This window comes from Colias croceus, chromosome 26, assembly GCF_905220415.1.
Source record: "Colias croceus chromosome 26, ilColCroc2.1".
Lineage (NCBI taxonomy): Eukaryota > Metazoa > Arthropoda > Insecta > Lepidoptera > Pieridae > Colias > Colias croceus.
Window position 1 is genome coordinate 1,291,599 of NC_059562.1, and position 25,446 is coordinate 1,317,044.

Here is a 25,446-nt window from a genome sequence, read left to right on the forward strand (position 1 = left end):
TACAAATAATCGTATTATAGATAAAGATTCCAACTCCACGGTTAGAAAAAAAAACTCACAGTATTTTTTTACTCCTGCGCAATTAAAAACAAAACATAATTGAGTAGAGAGAGACAGATATAGTACTGCAATCTTCTCTTTCTTTCTAACAGAGTCTACAACTTTATCTATAATACTTTAGAATACAAACCTTTGTTATTTATTCTTAAATTTTTAACAAAAGTGTGAAAAATCAATGTGATATAATATTTATTTGCTCTTAAATATTTATATGGCGATGGTCCCATTTGAAACACTTGTTCATAGTTTTTTATATGTTAGTCAGTCATTATGCCAAAACGTATCTAATCATCTATATATATAAAAATGAAACCCGTTTTCCTTGGTCACGGCCGCGGCATTACGCGTGAACCGATTTCGATAATTCTTTTTTTTTGTAATATTCCTTGAAGTACGAGGATAGTTGTTATGTAGAGAAAACGTTAATGTGTACCACGGGCGAAGCCGGGGCGGACCGCTTGTTTAGAATAGTAAATCAATGACCAAAAAAGTCACTATTACAAAGCTACGCGAAAAAAATATCAAACGGGACCATCGCCATTTTGCGTTTTTGCGATTTTTAGAATATATTTTCCATGAAATAATTATAGAAATAATAATTCCAGGAAATATTCGAGGCACATTGCTACATTTACTCTATCTTGATATTACATATCATTTTTCTTATATTTCTTTACCTTTCTAATTAATAATATAAAAAAAAAACTGTGAAATAAAGAACGAAAACAAAAGCTATATCGAATTTGATATAAAAAAAGAATATACGAATGTATAAAAGAAAATTTTCTAAGTTAGTGCATTGGGGTAAAAAATGGACATAAATATTCTTATGAGTGTTTTCTATATATAAAGGAAATATAATAAAAAATATAAGGCTTCGCTTACAAAGGGCTACACAGTATGTATCTATAAATCACTTTTACGATCACCCTAATGCACCATTTAGCTAAATTGTATTGTGTTTTTAACCCGTAAATCTAAGGGGAAACAATTGATTTTTCATACGTAAAAATTACCTAAGTGTATATTATTTTTATTTTAAATGGATCAATATCACAACAACTAAAGGGATTTTAAACACATATAATTCCAATCTGGAAAAGCGACAAGCGATTTACACATATAAAAAAAATCTTGCACATTTACTTATGTTCAAATAAACCGCCAACGTTCAATTAAACCGCGGTTTAAACCCGTTAAAAACGTGTCATTTTAATAGTTTATATACTTTCTTACGTCACTGTAAACTATTTGATTACTAAAACTACATAGTCAATAACCGTCTTATTATAAACCATGGTTTAAACCATATCAAGGACAAGTTTAGACCTCTGTACAAAAGTTAAACCATGACTTTATACGGGTTTAAACCAGGTCTAAGGTTTTGTAATAAGACGGTTACTGATAAACGAAAAAAACTCATATAATGTCATAAATATTAACACCCTGTTGATAATCTAACAATAAAAAAAAATATTATGATCCCTCGCAAAAACTGTTAGACGTTGTATGCAATGTTAAGTTGTTTATTAAATATTTTTTTTATTTATTGTCTTATATTTTTTTTAATAAAACTACACACACACAACATCACAACGAATATTGATGTTATTTTTCACAATTTGGTTTAGAAAGGTTTTAATTAACTGAATTTAGATTAGGTACTGAGTTTATCCTATATACAATAATTCATTTTTATTAAAGCTTACAAAAATCTACAAATATGTCACTGGGATTGTACAATAATCTAATTTTCAACCAAAATTGGTTTCATTTAAGATTAAAATTATTTTTTAAACAAATTTTTTGTGTAAAAAAACCTATATTTCAAACATTACATACAACACATAACAGTATTTGCCAATAAATGTTCATCTAACAAAATAACAATATAAAAAACGAACTTAAACCTACAAATACTTAAACCGAGTTTACATAGTACATCTCATAAATGTCGGTGGTGGTCTAATCTGTCTTTAACCAATAGTTAACCAATGAGAAGCGATAACCATATATTTTAATTATTATTCTTTATATTGAAATTGAAAAATACTTTTAAAAGACTACAGTAGAAAGCTGATTATCCGAACGCCGATTAACCGAATCGCCAATTGTCGGAATCGATCAAACATTTTTATCAATAAATTTTACCGACCTACGTCTACTATATAAAAATAAGTCGGGTTTTCCTTCCTGACGCTATAACTCCAGAATGCGCGAACCGATTTCCATGGTTTTCCATTCGTTGGAAAGGTCTCGGGCTCCGTGAGGTTTATAGCAAAGAAGAGGTGTCTCTGGTGGAGAAACGGAGTTCGCCCGGTTCGCTAGTATGTTATAAATTATCATGCATCTATATTATTTTACTTAGAAGAAACTAGGATAGTAATATAAACTAGAAAAAAAATTTTTTTGGCGAAAAAAAATTCTAGATTGCAATCAATAAAAATATGTTTTAACTTCTTTCTTTAATTTAAATTTTATAAGTTATCGCATCTCATCGGTGTTTAGTTCTAAATCAGTAGACAGATACGCATTTTTGCACAAAATATATATACATAATACATAATATATTTACGCTTAAATTGCACAAGTATATTATGTAGCTACAGAAATCAGATCTAGGTTTTACAAAAATAATTCTACGTTATTTATTTATTATAAATAAATAAATAACCATATTATATTTATGTCTTATGATAATGCGACATGAAAATATGGGTCGAATTTACGTAAATATTGTACTGAAATTACAGTATTTTATATATTGCAAACACAAAAAAATATTTAGTGTCTCTTGAAAAAAAAAAAATTCAAACTCATATATTTTTGTGTATTAGTAAGTAAATTTGCAAACAAAATTTCATATTTTTGAAAAAACTTCACTATTTCTAATGAATGAATAGTACATTTTACGAATGAATAAAATTAATCACCAAATATCTCGATAATTACAGAAAAACTGTAATTACAAAAAATACTATAGAAAAAAAATACACCGGCCGTATCGAAAACATCTTTTGTGAAGTCGGTTCAAAATGAATAATATGCTACAAATGAATGAATAAACAAAAATGGCGTCAACAAATCAAGTGTCCCGATATATAATCACACCGCTACAACATTGATTGGTCCTCCATCTAATATATAAAATATACATCTAACATTTATATTTACGCATAAGTCTAAGTGTCAACTAAATATACAATAATTATAGAATCTATATATTTACGCTAAACTAATATATCATTTTGTGTATTTTCAGTATTTTGCCGAGACGCTGCTTCGCCGTCTTCATCCCTTTTTTCAGTCTTATATCTGTAAAAATAGAAACATTTATATATTATGAAACAAAGTTGCTGTAGTTCTTTAAAACAACGCAACGGATTTTGATGAGGTTTTGTTTAATAGATACAGTGCCTTGAGAAAAGTTATATAGACTTTGTTAAGTAAGTAATAAAAATAAAAAGTTATATTATATACTTTGTTAAGTGTTAGTATATACTTTGTTAAGTTTTCTTCAAAGCGGGTGGAGCTGCGCCATATACACTACACATACAGAAGAATTATAATTTTTATTATTATAGTCGAGCCAATTTAATAGGCAACATTTGACGTCTATCAATTTTATCTACGAAGAGAGGTAACCTGCTTAAAAACATCGATTAAAGTGAATTAATCGATACGGATTTGAAACATTTGTCAATCGAATTTATTAATTTATGATGATTTTTATTCACAAGTAATCAATGCATTCGATTCTAGATGTCAGATTTCGATTTTTAGAGTAACGTCTCTAGTATTTAAAAAGAAAAAAGGTTTATTGACACAAAATTGTAGCGACGTCAGTTCTTCAATTCAGAAATTGTTTATTATGTTTAGTATGGTTTATCAGTAAAATGAAATCTTAAAATTACTTGTATCGGTCATCATTATTATAAATATGTAATCGTAATTGAAAAAAGTTAAGCAAATGTGCAGTTCTAACAAAACGAAATATCATGTTATTCTATGTCGTCGTTACTAGGTTACGTTGTTGAATTTTGTTGAACTGTCAAATGTTGCCTATTAAAATGGCTCTACTATAGAATATTTTATTGAGTTACTCACTCTTGCTATTAGCTGGATTGTGCACGGGCGGCGGGGGCCGCCGGCTTTTTGTCGCTAACACAGCCCGTTTTGGATTCTGCGAAAAAAAAATCATTGTTTGGATACGGGTTGAGTTAGATTAGATTCGTAGTGTTTTTAACTATATAGGTACTGGAGTCCCGCGAAGTCATCTCGCTCGTTTTTTTTGTAGAAAAAGTAAGAGCTAGCGCGCAAGAGCAACTTTTGTTTCCGCAACTATTTTGCTCTTCCATCACCTCTATGGGGAGTTGCGTCGCTACGTGCGCGCACTTTCTTACTAGCCCATAGAGTTGATGGGAGAGACAAAATAGTTGCGGAGACAAAAGTTGTTATTGCGCGCTAGCTCTAAATTCTCAGCAACTATTGTCATTCAATGAACGCGCTAGTCATTCAGTCAAATAGCAGATTGAACCAGATGAGTGCAGCGCGGTATACAGCACAGTAATGGTCAATTAAGGAAAGCTGGCATGTTCACAGTACTCACACTTATGCAATTTCACTTACAGTATGTTCAAAAATAAATGCGACTCTAGTTTCATTTTAGACTTGAATTGTAAAATGGGTGCGTTGTAGATAAATATATTATGCAAATATAATTATGAAAGCTCTCATAATTTACCTGTAAAATTATACTTTAAAAGTAAATCAAATGATGAAGTTAATTATTTATTCTAATAATAATCAATTGGATAAAAGTATTAATAATCATTCAATTATCAAATAATAATTAAATTTCAGGTCATAAAAACAATACAAATAACACGTGCGCTCACTCCCAACACACGGATGGATGTTTTGATAATGATTTAAATAACGGACGTCTTCTGCAGTTGCGGAGCAGTCTTGTCCTGACTTTAGTCGAGTAAAGATATCTAAGAAATATTATATTTGTAGTAAGTACGTAATACCTACCAATACGCGCTAACAAATATGTGTTACATGTTTATTGCATAATTTTCACACTATTGGTTTTAAACTCAAACTCAAACATTTATACAATTAGACTTCTTCTAGAAGCACTTTGGAATCGTCTTAGCAGTTTAACAGTTTTAACATTTACCACCAATTCAGAGAGCAGTATCTATAGAGAAGAAGAAGAATCTATTTAATCATACCTTATCGTAATCTTCTACTTCACTGAAACTTTCATCGCTCGAAGAACTCGCCGTCAGTAAATGAGTCAGTGTAATTATCTACTTTTGGTTCTAATTGAATATATTTTTCCTCATGTTCTCGCGTCTTTCTCCAAACGTCACTAAACATATCCAGACCAATATGGCATTTGCTTCCTTTCTAAATAATTCTTCCACAGTTTTCAAGTTAAAGTTCACATTTTGTGATGCTACTTTCCCTTTAATTATGCCCCATAGTAACTCTATTGGGTTGAGTTCTGGATGGTATGGTGGAAGGCGCAATACACTATGTCCATGATCTTTGAGGATTGCATCAAGTAAAAATTGTGTATAGTTTGGCTTATTTTTTTTAATAATGTGATAACTCTGATTATTAATTAGTAATTTGATTTTTGAAAAAAAAAATGCCGATTTTATTCAAAATTTATATTTTTCTAACAAGATCCTTATCATCCAAATTTCCACCTTGGTGAGAAAAATTGACATTTCTAATGAAAATGAACAAAAAATTAAATGATTTTATTAAATACTGTAAAATAGTCTATAATTCTTCCATTTACTGTATCACAAAATTCTTCATAGATTTTTAGATATTCGTACTACACCAATTATATCACCCTGTATTTATAAACAATTGCAAAATATGACACATACATAGGCCGGGAGATACTGACACAAAATTTCGGGTCATCTGTAACAGAATGGCGGTTCTACAGAGGTCTTATTACGCAATGACTAAAAGAAAAATGATGGTCAGAACGCTGGTACCGGCGGACTAGTCGCGTGGGCGTTAGTCGAACTCGTCGTATAAATAGCGAAAGTCAAACGATTTGTAACACAAAAATTTTAGAATTTACCGATAGCCCATAAAAAAGATGTAGTCCGCCGGTACCAGCGTTCTGACCATCATTTTTCTTTTTGTCATTGCGTACTAAGACCCTTCTAGACCGCTATCCTGTTACAAATGACCCGAATTTTTGTGTCAGTATCTCCCGGCCTAACATGTGCAATGTGTAAATGTGTTGACGTTCCAGCTCTTCTTAATATATCAATATCTATTAGCTGGATCCACACCGGACGATTCACCGCGATCCGACGTGTGGACGTGCCCCCTGCCTCGTGCGATCCGTGTGCGGTCGATTTTTGTGCCCGCTTCAAAGGTGCCTCAGTTGCGTGATGTTTTTAACCGACTTCAAAAAAAAGGAGGAGGTTATCAATTCGGCCGGTATATTTTTTTTTTTGTGTATGTACACCGATTATTCCGAGGTTTCTGAACCGATTTACGTGATTCATTTTTTGTTCGATGCGGGATGGTGTCGAATTGGTCCCATAAAAATTTTATTCGGATAGGCCCAGTAGTTTTTATTTTATGAGCATTTTTGTCTGTAGGTATTTGTAAATTTTGCAAGTGCAAGTTTGATGTCGGTTGTTTTTAACGCAGTTATCACTTGTTGTTCGCAAGTTTCCAAGAGTGGATCAGCCGGGTCCACACCAAACGATCTACGATCCACGCTCCGCGACCCTGGATCGCGGGATCGCGGGATCGTTTTGTGTGGACCCGGTTATACAGGGTGTTCCACCGTCGGTATTCTAAGCTCAATGGAGGTTATAGTTTTGCATACGCTGAGTTCGTAAAAAATACTTAAAAAAATCCAGATGCATTTTTTTTTCAAATAGATGAATTCTTAAAACTTTTTGTGTACACCCCTAACAAGCAACCCGCCCAACTTTGCCACCAGCACGTGAGCTATCGTTGAAGATTATGTTTTCATAGACAAAATGCTCACATTCGCGAAGCGTTATATGTCGGCTGCGCGAAGCTAGAGAAGAAAACATGAATTTTAAGGAAAAATTTAGCAAAAAATTTTTGGCGCAATTTTGTTGTTTAAGTATTTTTTACGTGATCATTGTATGCAAAACTACAAGTTCCTTCGCGCTTAGTATAGCAATAGTGGGACACCCTGTATACATTATACGCACCGCACACAGCGCGCTGGGCTCTGCGGCGTGCGGCCTGGCGGCGGCGGCGTGCAGTGCGGCGCGCACGCACTCGCGGCGCACGGCCGAGCGCGCGGGCCCGCGCAGCCGCGGCACGAGGCGCCCGAGGCGCGCGCGGGGCGACCACGACTCGTCCCTGCGCATAATAAAATCATCTTTATTTGGTCCTCACAACATTAAAAAATTACACAAAAAAATGTCGAATTCTGCTTTTCAACTAGTTAAAACTATCTAAATTAAAGGTAACTTCTGTCTGCACGATGCAAATGCAGACCGGACTTTAAATCTAATAATAGTTATATTAAAATTATTTATTACTAGCTGCTCCGCGCGGTTTCACCCCCGTGGCTCCACTCCTGTTGCCCGTAGCGTGATGAAATATCTAACACCGAAAGAATTTTTCAAATCGGACCAGTAGTTTCCGAGATTAGTGCGTTCAAACAAACAAACAAACTCTTCAGCTTTATAATATTAGTATACAGGGTGTAAGGGAGACCTGGTCACATCACTTCAGTGTGGATAGGTGACATCCTCACATGAAATTTGGTATGGTTTTTTTTTCTTAACTCTAAATATTTAAAAAAATACGACTATTTTAATTTTAACTTTACAATTTTAGTCATATTTTTTTAAAACACTTCTGTACTCGATTGTACTTCACCGATTTTGATGATTTTTTTTAAATTTTGTTGCTTAATCAATGTACTTGCAGATTAAAACGAATGTACTAGTATTCCCTAGTAAATTACCTGATATTTTAATACTTGAATTTAAAAAATAATAAAAAAATACTTGCAATTTTAGTAAAATGCCATTTTTTTCAAAAAAAGACCCACACAACTGCATGTTTTTTTAATCTTATCTAATTCCTCATCATTTTTACTTTAAAATACCATTTATTTCATAATTGTAACTGTTACAACTTGAAAATTACGATTGCTCAAAGTTAACCCTTTGTACACTAATCTTGTCAAATACATCTTTATTTTTCAGTACAACGAAGTAATATGGAAATAAAACTGACAGTTAATTTAAAAGCAAGATAATTTATTTTAAAAATTGTTCAAAATGGTCACCGTTTTCCCTTATACAATAAAATAAGCGTCTCTTTACTTCCCTTTCTAAATCGGTTGTACCCGCCAACATAGCCCTAACTTCACTAGCCGCTTCGAGTATTCTCTCGCGTAATTGTTCCACATTTTGAATTTCGACACTATAAACGTAGTTTTTCATTGTGCCCCACACAAAAAAGTCCATCGGTGTCATGTCGGGTGATCTTGGGGGCCACTGGATATGTCCATATCGCCCAATCCATCGCCTCGGGAAGTGAGTATTTAAATACTCGCGCACGGAAAGAGTGGCATGTGGCGGAGCTCCGTCGTGCATAAAAAACATGCCTTGTAAGTACAACAATGGCACTTCGTTCAGGTAGCCCAGTAAATGATTTTGTAAAAAGTTCAAATATCTTTCGCCGTTAAGCGTGCCTTCCAGGAAGTGAGGGCCAACTAAACAGTTTCCTATTACCCCTGCCCACACATTTAAGTGAAACCTGTGTTGAGATGACTCAACTCTGATCGCTTTCGGGTTCTGCTCAGACCACACGTGGGCATTGTGATAATTGAACACACCATCTCTCGTAAACATCGATTCGTCTGTCCAAAGTATCCTCTTTAGAAAGAGGGGATTGTTTAATGCACGCTCCATTAAAACGTTTGCAAATTGATATCTTGAAGATAAGTCCTGCGGAATTAATCCTTGTACTGGCTGATAATGATAAGGATGCAATTGGTGCGTTTTGAATACTTTCCATACTGTCCAATGGCTGATGCCAAGAATCCGTGCCGCTCTCCTCGTGCTTATGTTTGGGTTTTGATTCACTAGATCCAGAATCCTTTCTTCCATACGTGGCGAAATCCGTACTCCAGGATGATCCAAATTCATATTTCTGAAAAGTGTTCCATCCCGAAATTTTCGGTCTACAGACTGGATCATGCGCGCGGAAGGTAAACGACGATTCGGGTAGAGTCGCTGATATTCACGACGCGCAGCTCTCGCCGAACAATTACAGTAGCCATATAATAAATGCATGTCTGCCATCTCGGTCAAATTAAACGGATTAGCCATTTCCTCACAAAGAACAACTCAAAACAGAAAAAATAACAATCAAGTACGAGTAACTGATACTGAAACAAACTGTGAGCGTCGAATGCAAAGAAACAACTATCGTGCGTAGTAGAGACTAAGGCCCCGTTTCCACCTGCAAGTAAACTTCTGCAAGAACTGTCCGACAGTCTGTCTGACAGCAGCTTGCATGTGTAAACTATGTTGCAAGTTCTGTCGCGACAGTTTGTCAAGCGCTTCTTGCGAGAAGTTGCGACAGCATGTGTAAACATGACTGCGTCTACTCGCGACAGTTCTCGCAGCTTATCGGTCTAGTTCCGTATATCTCGCAGCAAGCTGCAAGTATCGCCCACATGGCTTTTGATTTTTGTTTATTTGAAATTAATGAGTCGTGAATGCTCTTGTGAAGAATGAAGAAACTATAAAGTCAATAGGATTATATGAGATCTTAAGATGGAATAATGTGATTATTTTTTGAAAATGAAGTGAAATGAAAATTTATTTGTTGAGTTGTGGTTACAAAGTTTTTATAATAAATTTCATGTCCGCACAATTCACCAACAAATTGGCATACAATATATTTATATTATGCTTATCTAATTTTATAATTTAACTAAGTTATTATTTAAACAATATATTATTTACATTAGTTCATTAGATCATTTTACATTAAATAGTACACATTATAAATTATAGTATACGATTTATTTCACAAAATAGAATAGAAAAATTGTAACAGTAATTCCTATCCCGTCACTCGCAAGATCTGGTGTGTAAACACCTCCGCGATAAGTTGCGATAGTATGATCCGCGAGCTTCTCGCACGACATTTATAGCAGCAATAAATTGCAGGATATGTAAACGATATTGCAAGTAACTCATGCAAGACTTCCGCGAGTTTACTTGCAGGTGGAAACGGCCCCTAACAATGAATCGCTGGAATGCGTGGCCCGCTTCCCCCCGCATTCCCTTAGCTCGCCCGGCAAAGGACAAGTAAGAGAGAGACAGACTTATCAATCCAGGTAGAAATTCCCATGCGTACTGCTACATCCCCCGTTTAAACAATAACAATGCAGGGTCGTGTAACAGGTTAAGAAAGTTCCTTAGAAAAAAAGTAGTTACTTTTGTGCAGTCACAATTTTAAAACTATAACACTTACAATTATGAAATAAATGGTATTTTGAAGTAAAAATGATGAGGAATTAGATAAGATTAAAAAAACATGCAGTTGTATGGGTCTTTTTTTGAAAAAAATTGCATTTTACTAAAATTGCAAGTATTTTTTTATTATGTTTTAAATTCAAGTATTAAAATATCAGGTAATTTACTAGGGAATACTAGTACATTCGTTTTAATCTGCAAGTACATTGATTAAGCAACAAAATTTAAAAAAAATCATCAAAATCGGTGAAGTAAAATCGAGTACAGAAGTGTTTTAAAAAAATATGACTAAAATTGTAAAGTTAAAATTAAAATAGTCGTATTTTTTTAAATATTTAGAGTTAAGAAAAAAAAACCATACCAAATTTCATGTGAGGATGTCACCTATCCACACTGAAGTGATGTGACCAGGTCTCCCTTACACCCTGTAGATTAGAAAAACTCGAATGGAAGTGCAGCAAATCACTCCCACATTCCGTATCCGTACGAACGGCATTTTCAGCATATTACCGAGCCGCAACAAATAATGTAAGTATATAACTCAATATTTGAAAATAATAAATGTTATATTTAATAATCTAACAATCCCACATGAATGCAAAAATAATTGAAGCGTCATCGTGCTATACATTTGTTTAACAATAAAGCTGAATGTACAAGTTATAAACTAATTTCATTCAAGAAAACGCACACGCATTCGCAAGAAACAGATCTTCAGTTAATCCATAACAAACATGCATAAAATGGAAACTTTAATTTATGATTCCTATCTACAATTATTATGCAAGTATATAAACTATCTTTGGGTCCCTGCGTTTTTTTTTTTTATATAAGAGGATGCAACAGAGCAGACGCGTCACCTGATGTTAAGTGCACTGCGTCGCCCATAGGCACCAGCAATGCATTGTCAGTGCGTTGCCGTAAGTAAGTAAGTATATACTCACTTTTCACTCTTAGCCTTATTGTCGTTCCTATTTTTGGAGTTCCGCCGCCGTCGCGACGACGTCCATTCGTCGTCTTCATCTGAACTCATCTCTAGTGATGGATACACTGAAACAATAAAACAATATAAACCTGTAGTTACATAATTTTATTTTTACTTTTAGTTTAGTTTATAGACATAATATTATGATCAATATTGGGAGAAGCCTCTGGCTCGATTGGCGATTTGGTTGGCAATATTTTTTTTCTACCTATTTTTTCAGGATAAAAAGTATCCCATTTTATGTCCAGGATAAATAAGGTATAATTATACCAAGGTTAATTGAAAACGAACCGAACCGGATGCCTGAACATACAGACAGACAGACAGAAAGACAAAATTTTTTTAATCACATATTTGGGATTGGTATCGATCCAGTAACACTCCCTGCTATTTATTTTTTCAATATTTTCAATGTACAGAATTGACCCTTCTACAGATTTATTATATGTATAGATTTTGAATTAAAGCTAGTAAAATATATTGAATGATAACTGAAACGTTGAATTAGCTTGAAAGAAAATATTTACTTTTTCATTATTTCTTTGAATTAAATAGTGAAAGAAAACGCAATAAGCTTAGATTTTATTTTTTCATTGGAGACTTACACTAAAAAAAGTGTCAATCTGTTTTTATAGGTAGTGTTTGAAGATATACATATCTATACAACATAATTAAAGCCATGCAAAGCCGGGGCACGTGACTTGTTAATAACATAAGTATTTATGACTCACCATACTCCTCATCCCTGTGGACCTCCTTGATAACATCCTCTTCATCATCAAAGTCCTCGTCAGCGCTGTTCGGTGCTGCCTTCCTTGCGCGTTTACTACTGCTTGGTGTACTGTAAGAAAATATAACAATTTCTTATTATATATAAATCTCGTGTCACAATGTTTGTCCTCAATGGACTCCTAAACCACTTAACCGATTATAATAAAATTCGCACACCATGTGCAGTTCGATTCAACTTGAGAGATAGGATAGTTTAAGTATCAAATCGTTTTAGAGAAAGCGGGCGAAGCCGCGGGCGGTAAGCTAGTACTATTATAGTATTATGAATGTAAGGGTTTTTGTTACACTTTCACGTAAAACTACTGGACGGATTTCAATGAAACTTTACAGGAAAATAGGTTAGTATAAAACATGACCTATAGGAAAGCTCAATTTTGCACGCGTATCAAGCCGCAGGGCACAGCAAATATAGAATAATGCTAGAAATAACAATAAAATGGGATACTAAAACTACTCATATTTAGTTCGGATAGTGAACTGTGAGATTTTGTTAGGCAAGGTACAATGAACATTGTACATACTTTTACATTGCCAAGTATCACAATATCTTTAAAGATGATAGTAATTTTAGATTTTTTATACAAATAAAAAAAGACGTGTGGCACTCGGGGACTGCCGCGGTTGCGCTATTGCATGCTATGCCTTCAAGCCACACCTCCGCCCGTCGGAGTGGGGAGCGTGAGGTTTTTTCGTTACGGAATTTCTCGATTCGGTCCCCGCGCTCAAGGCCCGCGATAGAAGCTATGCAATAGCTTAATAAAATAATATTTACCTTTCAAGTCTAGACGAGGGCTGTGTCCTCTCCGTTGGTTCAACATTATTTTCTGAAATACTAAACGTCCTCGCTGGTGCCTGGGCTTCGTATCGCTCGCTGATGCTCAACATACCGGCTACGGCTGCGTCTTCCCTGTTAATATATTATTATTTTTTATAAAGTTTAACTCTTTATAGCGAATTTCAAAGGAAATGAAACAATATAAATTTTTTGACAACTTTGACGGCACAATTACACTGAATGATGTGTTCTTTTTGTTGAATTCTACACATTTCTTTGCAATAGATTCAACAAAACTTATTTATTTGTTTAACTAAAAATTACTACAATTATTTAAAGTATATCCAACTTTATAAATAGATCCGCTACAGAAGAGCAATGCATACCATACATTACCATACGACAGTCATATACAAAAAAATATACTTTCGATAAAATTCCGTTTAAAATATCTATGCAAAAGAAATAATAACATTTCTATCCTCTTCCAGATTATCAAAGCACAACTTGTAATTAATAAAAACCACTATAAGAGAAAAATATTTTTTTCCAACTACCCACAAAAAATATATAAAAAACTCACGTCTCAGTGACCGGTTGTTCCTCTTCAGCCAAAACGGACGCCTGTATGAGAGATTCGATGCCGTTCGCCGGCGCCGGCCGCGATCTGTACGCGCCTGCGCTGTTTGACGCTGAAAAATTATGATAATATTGAATTTATATTTTTTGTTTTTTTTTATGGCATTCAAATGCTTTATAAATATAAATTTATAAAGAATAGAAAAAATTCAATCACGAGGCGGGACTCGACGGCACTCGGACGCGCGGTGTGTCCCTTATGACACATATAACTGAAAGGATAGAATAAATTCGATTGCTCAGGCGGGTCACGAGTGGCTGAGTTGGTTAGGCATCCGCCCCGGAATGGCGCGAAGGATGCGGGTTCGAGTCCCGCCTCGTGATCGAATTTTTTCTATTCTTTATAAATTTATATGATAATATTATTTATTTATTTATGAATAACTCCTTTTAATCCCTATATACAGCTCAGCTACAACACAATTTTTTTTTCAGGACAATTTTCACACACGGCACGATCTGATCCCATTCTAAGCTTTCGCATGTGTTATGGAAACCAGACGGCTTATAAACATACATAAATAATTAAAAATAAATACTTTTATAGATAATTAACACCCAGACACAGAGCAAACATTTATGTTCATCACACAAATATTTGCCATGGGTGGGAATCGAACCCACGACCTCGGACTTGGAAGGCAGGGTCACTACCAACTAAGCCAACCAGTTGAGATGTTATTTATTTAATTAGTAATTGAACCAAAACAAAATTTTATCAGGTCAGTATTTGTATACTACTTTAAATTATTTATGGGCACATTCTTCTGTGTCTATATCCACCTGATTGTAGTCTATGGTCAATTATTATTAAATTTCTTTAGCGGTAAATAGACAATAGATACACCAACCAACACGATCTATATTTTTTTTTTCACAAATGTATTGTTTATAATGGAACCTTCCTTTAAAACCTTCTTTTTTATAACAAAAAACAGTATATGTATTTAGTGCTAATCTATGACTCTTGGTCTATTGTCTATAATTCGCTAACTTATCTATGGTATCTTGTCTATGGCCACTCACCCGCGTGCTGTCTATGGTTGTGTCTATGCTTCGCCGGCCGCCGTCTGGCTGGGGCCGGTTCGTCCACATATAAATCTCCGTCTTCATACTCATAAGTGTTGGACATTCTTCGTCGCACCGCTCTCTCTGAACGTCGCACGGGCGTCGCTGGCGTTGTCTCTGGTTGTTTCTGCTCTTCTATCACCTGAGGGATATAATATTGCTAAGTATAATATAAGAATGTTTTTGATAATGATCTGTAAAATATCTAGACCAAAGTTAACAAAGCCTAAAAGAAACACCCTTTTAGGCTTTGTTAACTACAATAATATATAAAGCATGCTGTAAACAAACTTTAAATCTTATCTTGAAATATATGAACAAATAAAGTCAATACATCTTCATTAAAAAGAAACTTCCTTGATCCGTTGCATGTTAAATCAAGACAACTTATTATCACAATAGAACTTTCATATATTAGCATATTAGTATACTAGCTGCGATCCGCGGTTTCACCCGCGTGGCTCCGCTCCTGTTGGTCTTAGCGTGATGATATATTGCCATAAAGCCTTCCTCGATGAATGGGCTATCTAACACCGAAATAATTTTTCAAATCGGACCAGTAGTTTCTTAGATTAGAGCGTTCAAACAAACAAACTCTTCAGTTTTATAATATTAGTATAGATTACAATCCACATAAAACTCACATAATTACTAGTACTGTATTGGTGCGCAATCGCCGCATCGTATGAGGGTAGTTGGTTGTGTGCGTGCGCGGGCGCGTGTGCGTGTGTGTGTGCGTACACGCCGTTCTGCGCCTGCGCACCGGATGTACTGTACGTTGGGTTCTGGGATGGGTTTTAATTTATTATTTATAGAATATAGGTATATAGTTTGTTTTCGAAGTTAAATAGTAATAGTTATATAAATATTCGTATAGGCCTGTAATTATCTGGACGACATAAAAAAATCATTGTGGGAGAGAATTTAAGCCGCGTCTTTCTTTACATACAAATTTAGAAATAGTTAATTTAATCAATCCCTACTTGATTATTAAAAAACTTCAAATGATTAAAAGTTTGGTTTCTGCCAATGAAGACATTTTTTCAGTATTCCTACCTGTACTTTCAAACTAAGCCTCTCACAAACAAATAAACACAATAAATAAACTCTATACCTTTCATATTAATTAAAAAAAACTCACTTGATGAGTAGTAACGACGTCCGTGAACCTCTGGTACGGTTCGTACGCAATCTCCGTCGCCGGTTGTATGCCGTATTGCTGATACGAGCCCGGCTTAGCCGTTTCTGAGTATTGATAGTCGTGTTGTACGTCTTCCGCTGAGTACATACCTACGAAACAAAAAATAATAGTTTAAATTTTTTAACTAATAGGAATTCCAAATCTATACAAATATTATAAAGCTGAAGAGTTTGTTTGTTTGAACGCGCAAATCTCATCTCTAAGTGATAAGAGTAAGGCAGAACAACATTTGAAGGGACAGCTAGTTATTTTATATAAGTAAATAATAATCAAAATCCTCACCAGGTCCATAACTAATTTCCTGTCCTTCTAGCCTAACATTAGCTTGCAAATTCTCATTTGTATACAACACTTCTTCATGATAGTCCCCTATATCTTTCTTGGATATCGTCCACTGCTGTATGGGTTTTAACGTCCGATCCGATCTTATTAAATGTGATTTGAGTATAGAATGTTCCGGAAGGCTGTAAGGTGGTGGTTCTTCGCGGGATGAGGACGGGGAATTGCTGTAAATTCAATAAAATTATATATTTATATGGAATTAAATATTTAGGTGTGTATGTTCAATGTTCATGCAATAGGTAGGTGTTAAGAATGAGATTTTATGCAGTTAAATAACGAAGTTTATTAAGTAAGTAAGTTGATTGTTTAAGCTTTTTATTAGAATAGCAATTGCATTAAATATACAACTGTATATTGAAGATAAAATTTATCAAAAGAAAAAATACAATAACATCAAAGTCATATTATGCCTAGCCATCTTATTTATTTTTAATCAAACAAATAAGCATTTATAATTTTAAACTTATTGTCATTCAATGATTGCAACAAACATAAAAGAGATACACTTACTTCATTTTAACCTTTAAACTTTTCTTATCCGGCCTTTCAACATAACCATTCCCTTCTGGGTAGGCAACCTCGTAATTCTGATACGTATACTTTTCTGGCACTTCCTTTTCATCAATTATATATTTAGCTTCCGGCAAACTGGTCACATATTTAACCTCGGTATTCACATACTTTACTGTGTCACTATTCGCAAACTTTATATTACTGTTAACAAACTTCACGTCATTATTGACATACTTGACATTATTATTGACATACTTGACATCATTAGTAACAAATTTGACATCACTGTTGACAAACTTGACGTCGTTACTGACAAATTTGACATCACTGTTGACATATTTGACATCGCTGTTGACATATTTGACATCGCTATTGACATATTTGACATCGCTGTTCACAAACTTGGCATCATTACTGACATATTTGACATCATTGACATATTTCAAGTCAGTAGCATATCTTTCTGTGTATTGTACTTCTTTGTTATCTACATAATATTTATCTGCATATATTTTTTCTTCGATAAATTCACCATTTTGTGAATTTGGTGTCATGTGCATTATAGGTTTTGGTAGTGTGAGTTTGAGTGATTTTTTTTGTGTTGATGACTGTTTTTTAGTATTTGACTTTGTTGGCGAATGGTTTTTCACTTTGCTATCCTGAAAATAGGTAAAAATGTTTATATTTCTATTCATATACATAGGGGCAACATAGACAATTTACTTCATAGGATTTTTAGTTCAAAACACATAATTATTTCGTTAAAAATACAATCTATGACACAATACATACACTATTTATCACTTGAATCATTAATTTCCAATTAAAATTATATCAGACGATATATAACACATGATATCTTCACAAGGATATTACAAACGAGATAATAGCTCGATTAACATAATAACTACAACAATTATCTCACTTTATCCTTATTAGTGCCGCTTCGCTTCTCCAAAATGCGCAGTTCCTTGCACAGCTCGCGCACTAGTTGACCAGAGTTGAGACACTTCGGCACGTTGTCACGTTTTGATGTGTCCGTCTGTATAAAAAATGTTATTATTATATTATATGTATTTATGTTATGTTTTGTTAAGTAGCAGGGTAATGACACAATGTGTGTTTTATTGAGGTTTTGAGACAGAAAGGAAAAACTATGAAAACGATTTAATAATTTTTTTTAGTGTGTTGTAGGTGTATTTGATATGTTATCCTGTTAATTTAAATGAATAATGCAACTTCGGTTTTACTAGTTATAAGAAAGGAATATGTTTTGATAACATTAGAAATTTGTAAAATTTATTAGTATACATATTTATACATATTTTACAATGCGTATCTGCCGACAATTCCACTACTAGGAAATTAACAAAAAGTACTATTTTAACTGGACATTACATATGCGTATGTTTTGTCTTTTATTTACTTACACTTTTCAACGCGTGCCACTCTTTGAGCGCATTCGCCAATATTTTAATACCACGCAGTAGTAAAGGCGGTAAGTCCTGTTGTGCTGGCGGTAAACAGCTTTCACTTAGCGTAAAATCTTCATCCTAGGACAAAAAACATTTTTAAAAACTAAGTGAGACATCAAAATGAAAATATGATTTTCAAAAAGTTGGTAGCTCAGAAGAATATGTCAAAACCTACAAATATATGTAAGAAAAATTTGAATATAACAAATACATTATAGGAAAAAAAATTGTAATTGTAATTTGTAGTTTTAATTTTGTTTATTTAAACTACAAATTTTCTGTCCGATCCGGTGGTAAATATTAAATCATGGATTTTAACGAATCAAAAGCTCTTCAGAAGGAAGGTTTTTTTGCTGTAAATTGACGCTTGACCATAATCTCGCCTGATGGAAAGCTAAGATGTGGTCTGAGATAGTATGCGCTTCCCTAGTTCACTCTATGCTCGAAATGTTCTCTTTTTCTCAAAATAAATAAATGTTTGAGTTTTAACTTAAAAATACCTGTTATAAACACTACAAGTACACTACTTTGCTATTTTTATATTCAAATAATTGTTATGATTGATTGCAATACCTGTATAAGGTTGCTAATATTATGTATGCAATAAATTATTTGAATTTGAATTATTTACCTGTGTCTCTTCATTGTGTCGTCTCAACATAGCCAATAAATGCGCACCCGCATACCAGTGCATCGCTTCGAACAATGGATATCTGAACATCATTGGTGTTTCCACACGACTCTCTATTTCATATATTCTGTAATAAAAAATTATTGTTATAATTGGGAATTTAACTAAATGATTGTTGTCACATGACATACTTAATAAGAGACAAAACAATGTTACTTTTTAAAGTTCAGAATTATTTTACATAATTCATAGCTTATGGATTTTGTTATCTAGAGAAATTTGATGTCATTTGGCAAGGCAAACAATCGACGACAAACGCGGGATCGAATTCCGTCTCGTGAATTTTTTCTATTCATTAAAAATTTGTCAACTACCAAATTTAAAAACGTTATCCACTTTTAGATCGAAAAATAAACACCTAAGTAGTTAAACATGAATTATATCTTGGAAACAACTAAAAATCTACCACAAACATAGAAAATTATACTCACTGCAACTGCATTTCAATAGCGTACGAGTGCAGCAAATTGCCGCCAAACACGAGCGAATCCGCGGGCGTGTACACTGCGTGTATCCAGCCGGAGGGAATGAAAAGACTCTCGCCGGGACACACTTCCGCTGTACCGTACCATTCCACCTAGAAATATAGCATTTTTAAGCTATTGCATAGCTTCTATTGCTGGCCTTGAGCGTGGGGACCGAATCGAGAAATTCCGTAACGAAAAAACCTCACGCTCCCCACTCCGACGGGCGGAGGTGTGGCTTGAAGGCATAGCATGCAATAGCTTTACTACGGCAGTCCCCGAGTGTCACACGTCGTTTTTTATTTATTTATTTAAACATTTTTAAGTAAATAATTTTTTTTTAATTATTCAATCAGATTTCTGTTTAGTGCCAAATTGAGTCTATGTCTTATTGGTCAATTATATTATAATATTATTATTACTCATGTTTAGGGACTAAACACTTTATACTAAATTTTGATTTGTAAGTAAGACCTATAATTTATTTTTATGAAGATACACATATTATATAATATATAATAATGTGTAAATAAACTTACCATATCACCAAAGAATCTTTCAGTTTGATTATTAGCAGCGCTCCATTGTTGGTACAATGCCAAGTTTGTTGATGTCGGCGGTATCAAATAGAATATCTGAAAAATACATTATGAGTGAGAATAAAACTAAAATAACGTATATTTTGTTTTAAAGTCTACTTCTTTAAATAACTAGCTGACCCGGCAAATGTTTGTGTGTCTTACTGTCATTATTATTTAGAGTAAGCAAAATTGATGTTTGCTGATTTTTAGAACTTCTCAATACATAATATGCCGTTTCGGATCAAACTTAACTTACAGACACAAACTAACCTTCCGTCCATGCAGCACATGATACCACACAGTCGTCCCACCAAAGTCCACATGGAAGTCCGTGTACGACCCCCCCGCGGACATCAGACAGTATCTTTGCACCGCTGGCCGAGCTCTCGTCTCTAGGGACGAGCCACCTGCCCATACACGTTCCGCCCAGTCGAGACGGCGCGCAAGTCCGGGGGGTTCTACTAGTGTTGCCATGCTGGAAGTTAATTAATAGGTTAAATCCATACTAATATTATAAATACGAAAGCAAATCTGTCTGTCTGTCTGTTACTCAATCACGCCTGAACCAATTTGCATGAAATTTGGTATGGAGATATTTTGATACCCGACAAAGGACATAGGCTACTTTTTATGCGAAATATGTACCACGGGCGAAGCCGGGGCGGACCGCTAGTATATAATACGAAACGAATGTAAAATATTCTAGATAATCTAGCCATACTGCATAGTAATTTGATCTAGAGTCTACCTACGTCATATTGCAAATAATATTAAAAAGCAACTTACGGTGTATCACTAAACTCCAAACTCAGAACATTTAAAACTTTTTCATCTCTATGCTCTGGTGGTGTCTCGAAGTATTCCACAAAATCACCTAATGGCATTCTAAGTGTTGTCTGTTTCCTTACATCTATAACTTCAACCTGAAAAGTATGAAATAATTATTGTTCATATTTATTCTAAAAAATAAAAATAATTGTGATGGTGAGAAAATTTTCAAATGACTATATTAAAATAGCTATAGAAATTTAATATTTTGCAAACATATTCTGGGTATTCAAACATGTATTATAAATACACAGAAATTAGTTGTTTTAAAGAACTTTACTTTGGCAATATTAGGTTCCAGTTTATTAAATGAAAAGTATAAATACCTCCAATTGTGCTCCGCAGAATCTCAAAACTGATCTGACATTGAAATTTGCAGAATTTGGTATTTTCATGTCCAGTCCATCTGTGCTATGGAAAATGATTGGCCGGGTAAATCCTGAAAATAAATTTACCAATTATTAATTATTTCCATCCATATTATAAAAACATCAAAAGTGAAACTATTTTCACTAACAATGAGGGGACTTCATACAATATTTTTAAGCTATTGCATAGCTTCTATCGCGGGCCTTGAGCGCGGGGACCGAATCGAGAAATTCCGTAACGAAAAAACCTCACGCTCCCCATTCCGACGGGCGGAGGTGTGGCTTGAAGGCATAGCATGCAATAGCTTTACCGCCGCAGTCCCCGAATGCCACACGTCGTTTTTTAATAATTAGACATTCTGAGATAATGCAATGAAGATTTAATCAAAGTACACAATAGGTCAATGTTTATGCATGATAATAGGTAATTTAAAAATATAAATTATATGTAGTTATAGGAGACTAATATTCTAAAACCAACCATTATCCTGTACAAATTCCTCCGTAAACTGATCTGCTCTCATCCTCTGTAAGGCAGCCTGCGTGGGTCGCATCGGCCGAGCGGCCAATGCTCTCACCCATGCTGGAGTACCGGCTTGAGAGGGCCTCGTCTCCGCACCAATTTCGTAGCGGTCCGCGCGATGGTTGTTTGTAGGAATTTTTACTGCAAATTGTTTGGTAGTATTGATAGATGTGTTGGAAGTAGTACAGGAAATTTCTTATTGAAACATGTACTTTAGCTGTGTATTATATCTATAATAATTGTCAAATAGTCCAAAACAATAACATAAAATAAATAAAATATTTCAATAAATATTAATATCTTATTTATATAACTTTAAATTTCTTTATTTTCTTTAACAAATATATAAACTTAACAGTTAAGTATGAAATTGGATATTGTTAAACAATATTGCATAATAATAAACAAACATCCAAAACATTGACATGTGGAGTTTACTTACATACTGAAGGTCCGTAGGTTTGTGCACATTTTGGACAGTGGTATTTATCTATGTCGTCTGAATGATATATTTTTACATCGACACAACTGAAAAAAAAGTAGAAACACTGTGAATTTCAATAACGTGGAAAATTTGTTTCTATAAAATGGGGGCTTATAAATTATAGAAAAGTTTACGGTTTTCTATGGGAATCGATGCAAAATAGATGAAAACCACTACAAATAATTAATAGTGTGTACACAAAGGGAACTGCAAGACGCACTTTTAGGTCCCATGGTGACCATAACAGTAAACAAATAATATAACGCAATCCCCAAGACCATTACTACCACATATTAGCACAAATTCATAAATATAGATTAAAACTCACAAAACACACTTTGGAATCACTTTTACTATAGAAAAATTAAATAAAACATTAATTCACAACATGATGGCCGAACCGCAGAACGATGTCAAATTGATTTATTTTTTCTTCACACACAATGTTCTTTCTTGGATAAAATTTATATATATTTGGATTTACCTTCCATGGAACCACTCACGGCAGCAGTCACATTCTATCATAAATTGCCCAATATTATATGGTTGACCACACAAACAATAAGTTTCCTTCGATGACGCCATTTTGCTGGCGAATAGACAATGAACATATTTTTTTTACCACGTCGATCTTGGGTTGCCACATTATAAAAATTAGAATCATAGACTAAATAATATCGAATAATATTATGATTGAATTACATTGCAAAAAAAAATTATTTTATAAAATTTATTCATGAAAAAAATCCTATTTTTATTTGTATATTTAACATACAAACTAAAAATTAATAATTATTTTTTTAAATATTGTGTCCGATCTTTGTCCGATAGATGGCGGGATTTATATTATGCATCATTGCTTGGGATGTGCTTGGGTGAAGTGAAGTAATCGAATTTTAAAATTTATAAACGGAGACGTCGTAATTCGTCTGATAGCAATGTGATAGCCGGAGGATAGCCGTGATAGCATTAATTTTTTAATACTTATCAGTTGTTCATTTTAAGAATAATAATTATTGATAATTTGATAAACTATAATTCTCAAGCGGCTTAGAAACCCCAAAAATATTCTCGTACCTAATCGTAGTGCCCTGAAACATATTTTTAAGTATGTACCTATAATGTATTTATTTTCGAATTATCAACTCCAATAGATGGTGTTATATTGAGAATGTGAATGAATGAATGAATGAATGAAAAATTCTTTATTGTACACCATATAGGATAATTTAAAACACATAATAACTTAATTAACAATGTACAGAGGGCGGCCTTATCGCTGACAGCGATCTCTGCCAGCCGCCAGGCAACCCAATCGACTAGGACAAATGCTGAGTATGGTGGACAGTGGTGCATAAAAAGCTATTTATAAGCTGACGTTTTTTTGTTACTCAATATTTACTGAAAGAGTTATGTACAATCATCATAATATTTTTAATTTTATATATCTCTCTCTCTTCCAACTCACACTTGGCCAGCGTGGTGTATGATTGTTCAAAAACCTACCTGTTGCCTGTATTGGAACAAAATAGGATGATGATACGCATATCATCCTATAAATTTGTACAAAAAATTTACACGTTATTGACCAGCACTGTGAAAACTGAGTAACTAGTGGTCTTTATACACGCTTTTATTTTTAAAAGCTTAATTTGTATGTTTCATGCTTGTGTTTGTACATAATATTATACATATTATAGGCCATATAGGTAATCGACGCCATTTTCAATTTTGACCCATTAAATCTATACATATAATAAATCTGTAGAAGGGTCAATTCTGTACATTGAAAATATTGGAAAAATAACTAGCAGGGGGTGTTACTGGATCGATACCAAACCCAAAAATGTGATTAAAAAAATTTTTGTCTGTCTGTCTGTCTGTCTGTCTGTATGTGAAGACATCACGTGAAAACTAACGGTTCGATTTCGATGAAACTTGGTATAATTATACCTTATTATCCTGGGCGTAAAATAGGATACTTTTTATCCTGGAAAAATACGTAGAAAAAAAATAATCTTAATTTTTCAGTTTTATCCATAGACGTTGTTCTGTAGAACCGCGAACACACGTTGCGTATTATTATAGGCCTAGCCGTATTTGGGTACAATAGACATTTTATAAGATGTCATTGTCAGAGTTACTCAAAATGGAAAAATAAACCATCCACGCGAAGACCGATATCCGCGCGGACGGAGTCGCGGGCGGAAGCTAGTAAATAAATAAAATCTTTATTTTGCTTTAAACATGGTATTCAATGGTGATACAATTATATTAATAAAGCACAAACATGTTCAGCCAATACAATACAATTAAAAAAAAAAAACATTAAAAAAATACAACAATTTCATAAGTCTATCTTACCTATTTTTAACGGGGATTGGCAAAAATGGCCTTTGAACTTGCAATAAAATAAAATGGGCTGGTGATGATGATATTATATTAATAAGTAATATACGATGTACCGTGCACTTATAAATAGCGAATATTTCGCTAAACATTTTTGCAATATAAATGGACAGGATGCGATTATAGGATAAAAAATATCAAACAATCTTCACGTACAGTTGGAAAAGATGAGCACATCTTAGCACATAATTATTTAATGGTATGGTTACGTATTCTTTACAGCACTATTAAGCAAGATGACCTATTAGTGCAGTGGTTACCTATTCATTTGAATGAATGAAAACACTTTATTTGAATCAATACAAAAAAAAAAAACTATATGAAAGGACACAAACATTTATTACATTTACGCACAATAAGGTAGCCTTATCGCTAAAGCGATCTCATCCAGGCAACATTAGGTCGAGGATCATTCGTTTATTGGTACGGAGAATATATGGCGGTACTTTCATAATAAGTACGTGAAAACATTTTTTTATGCAAACGGAAAAGATTAAAGAGGAATGTTACCTATAGAAACAAATTTCCTCAGTTTTATTTGGAGAGAAAATAGGATTTTTACAAAATAATTAAACGACTTAACTGTTAAAACATCACAGAGTTATCTACTACGTAATGCAAATTATAAACAAGATAAAAATATATTAAGTGTCTACGTATGTAAACCACATATCGAAGCTTAAACTTTTGTTTGACCTTTTGATAGAAAA

At 33.8% G+C, this 25,446-nt stretch overlaps 1 protein-coding gene across 1 annotated transcript; it reads right to left on the bottom strand.

Moving 5' to 3' along the window:
- Positions 1 to 2,896: 2,896 nt before the first annotated feature.
- Positions 2,897 to 22,924, bottom strand: LOC123703399 (histone lysine demethylase PHF8-like). The gene is made up of 23 exons (XM_045651340.1): positions 22,812 to 22,924; positions 22,286 to 22,371; positions 21,802 to 21,984; positions 21,279 to 21,391; positions 20,911 to 21,047; positions 20,395 to 20,599; positions 20,083 to 20,178; positions 19,511 to 19,656; positions 19,020 to 19,146; positions 18,344 to 18,466; positions 17,839 to 17,955; positions 16,911 to 17,572; positions 16,341 to 16,564; positions 15,999 to 16,147; positions 15,502 to 15,642; positions 14,816 to 14,999; positions 13,734 to 13,842; positions 13,148 to 13,282; positions 12,315 to 12,424; positions 11,543 to 11,648; positions 7,299 to 7,452; positions 4,168 to 4,243; positions 2,897 to 3,375 (listed from the first exon to the last, which is right to left on the bottom strand). Exons 1-23 carry the CDS (start codon positions 22,910 to 22,912, stop codon positions 3,296 to 3,298), a joined length of 3,564 nt encoding a protein of 1,187 aa, XP_045507296.1. The 5' UTR covers positions 22,913 to 22,924; the 3' UTR covers positions 2,897 to 3,295.
- Positions 22,925 to 25,446: the final 2,522 nt, after the last annotated feature.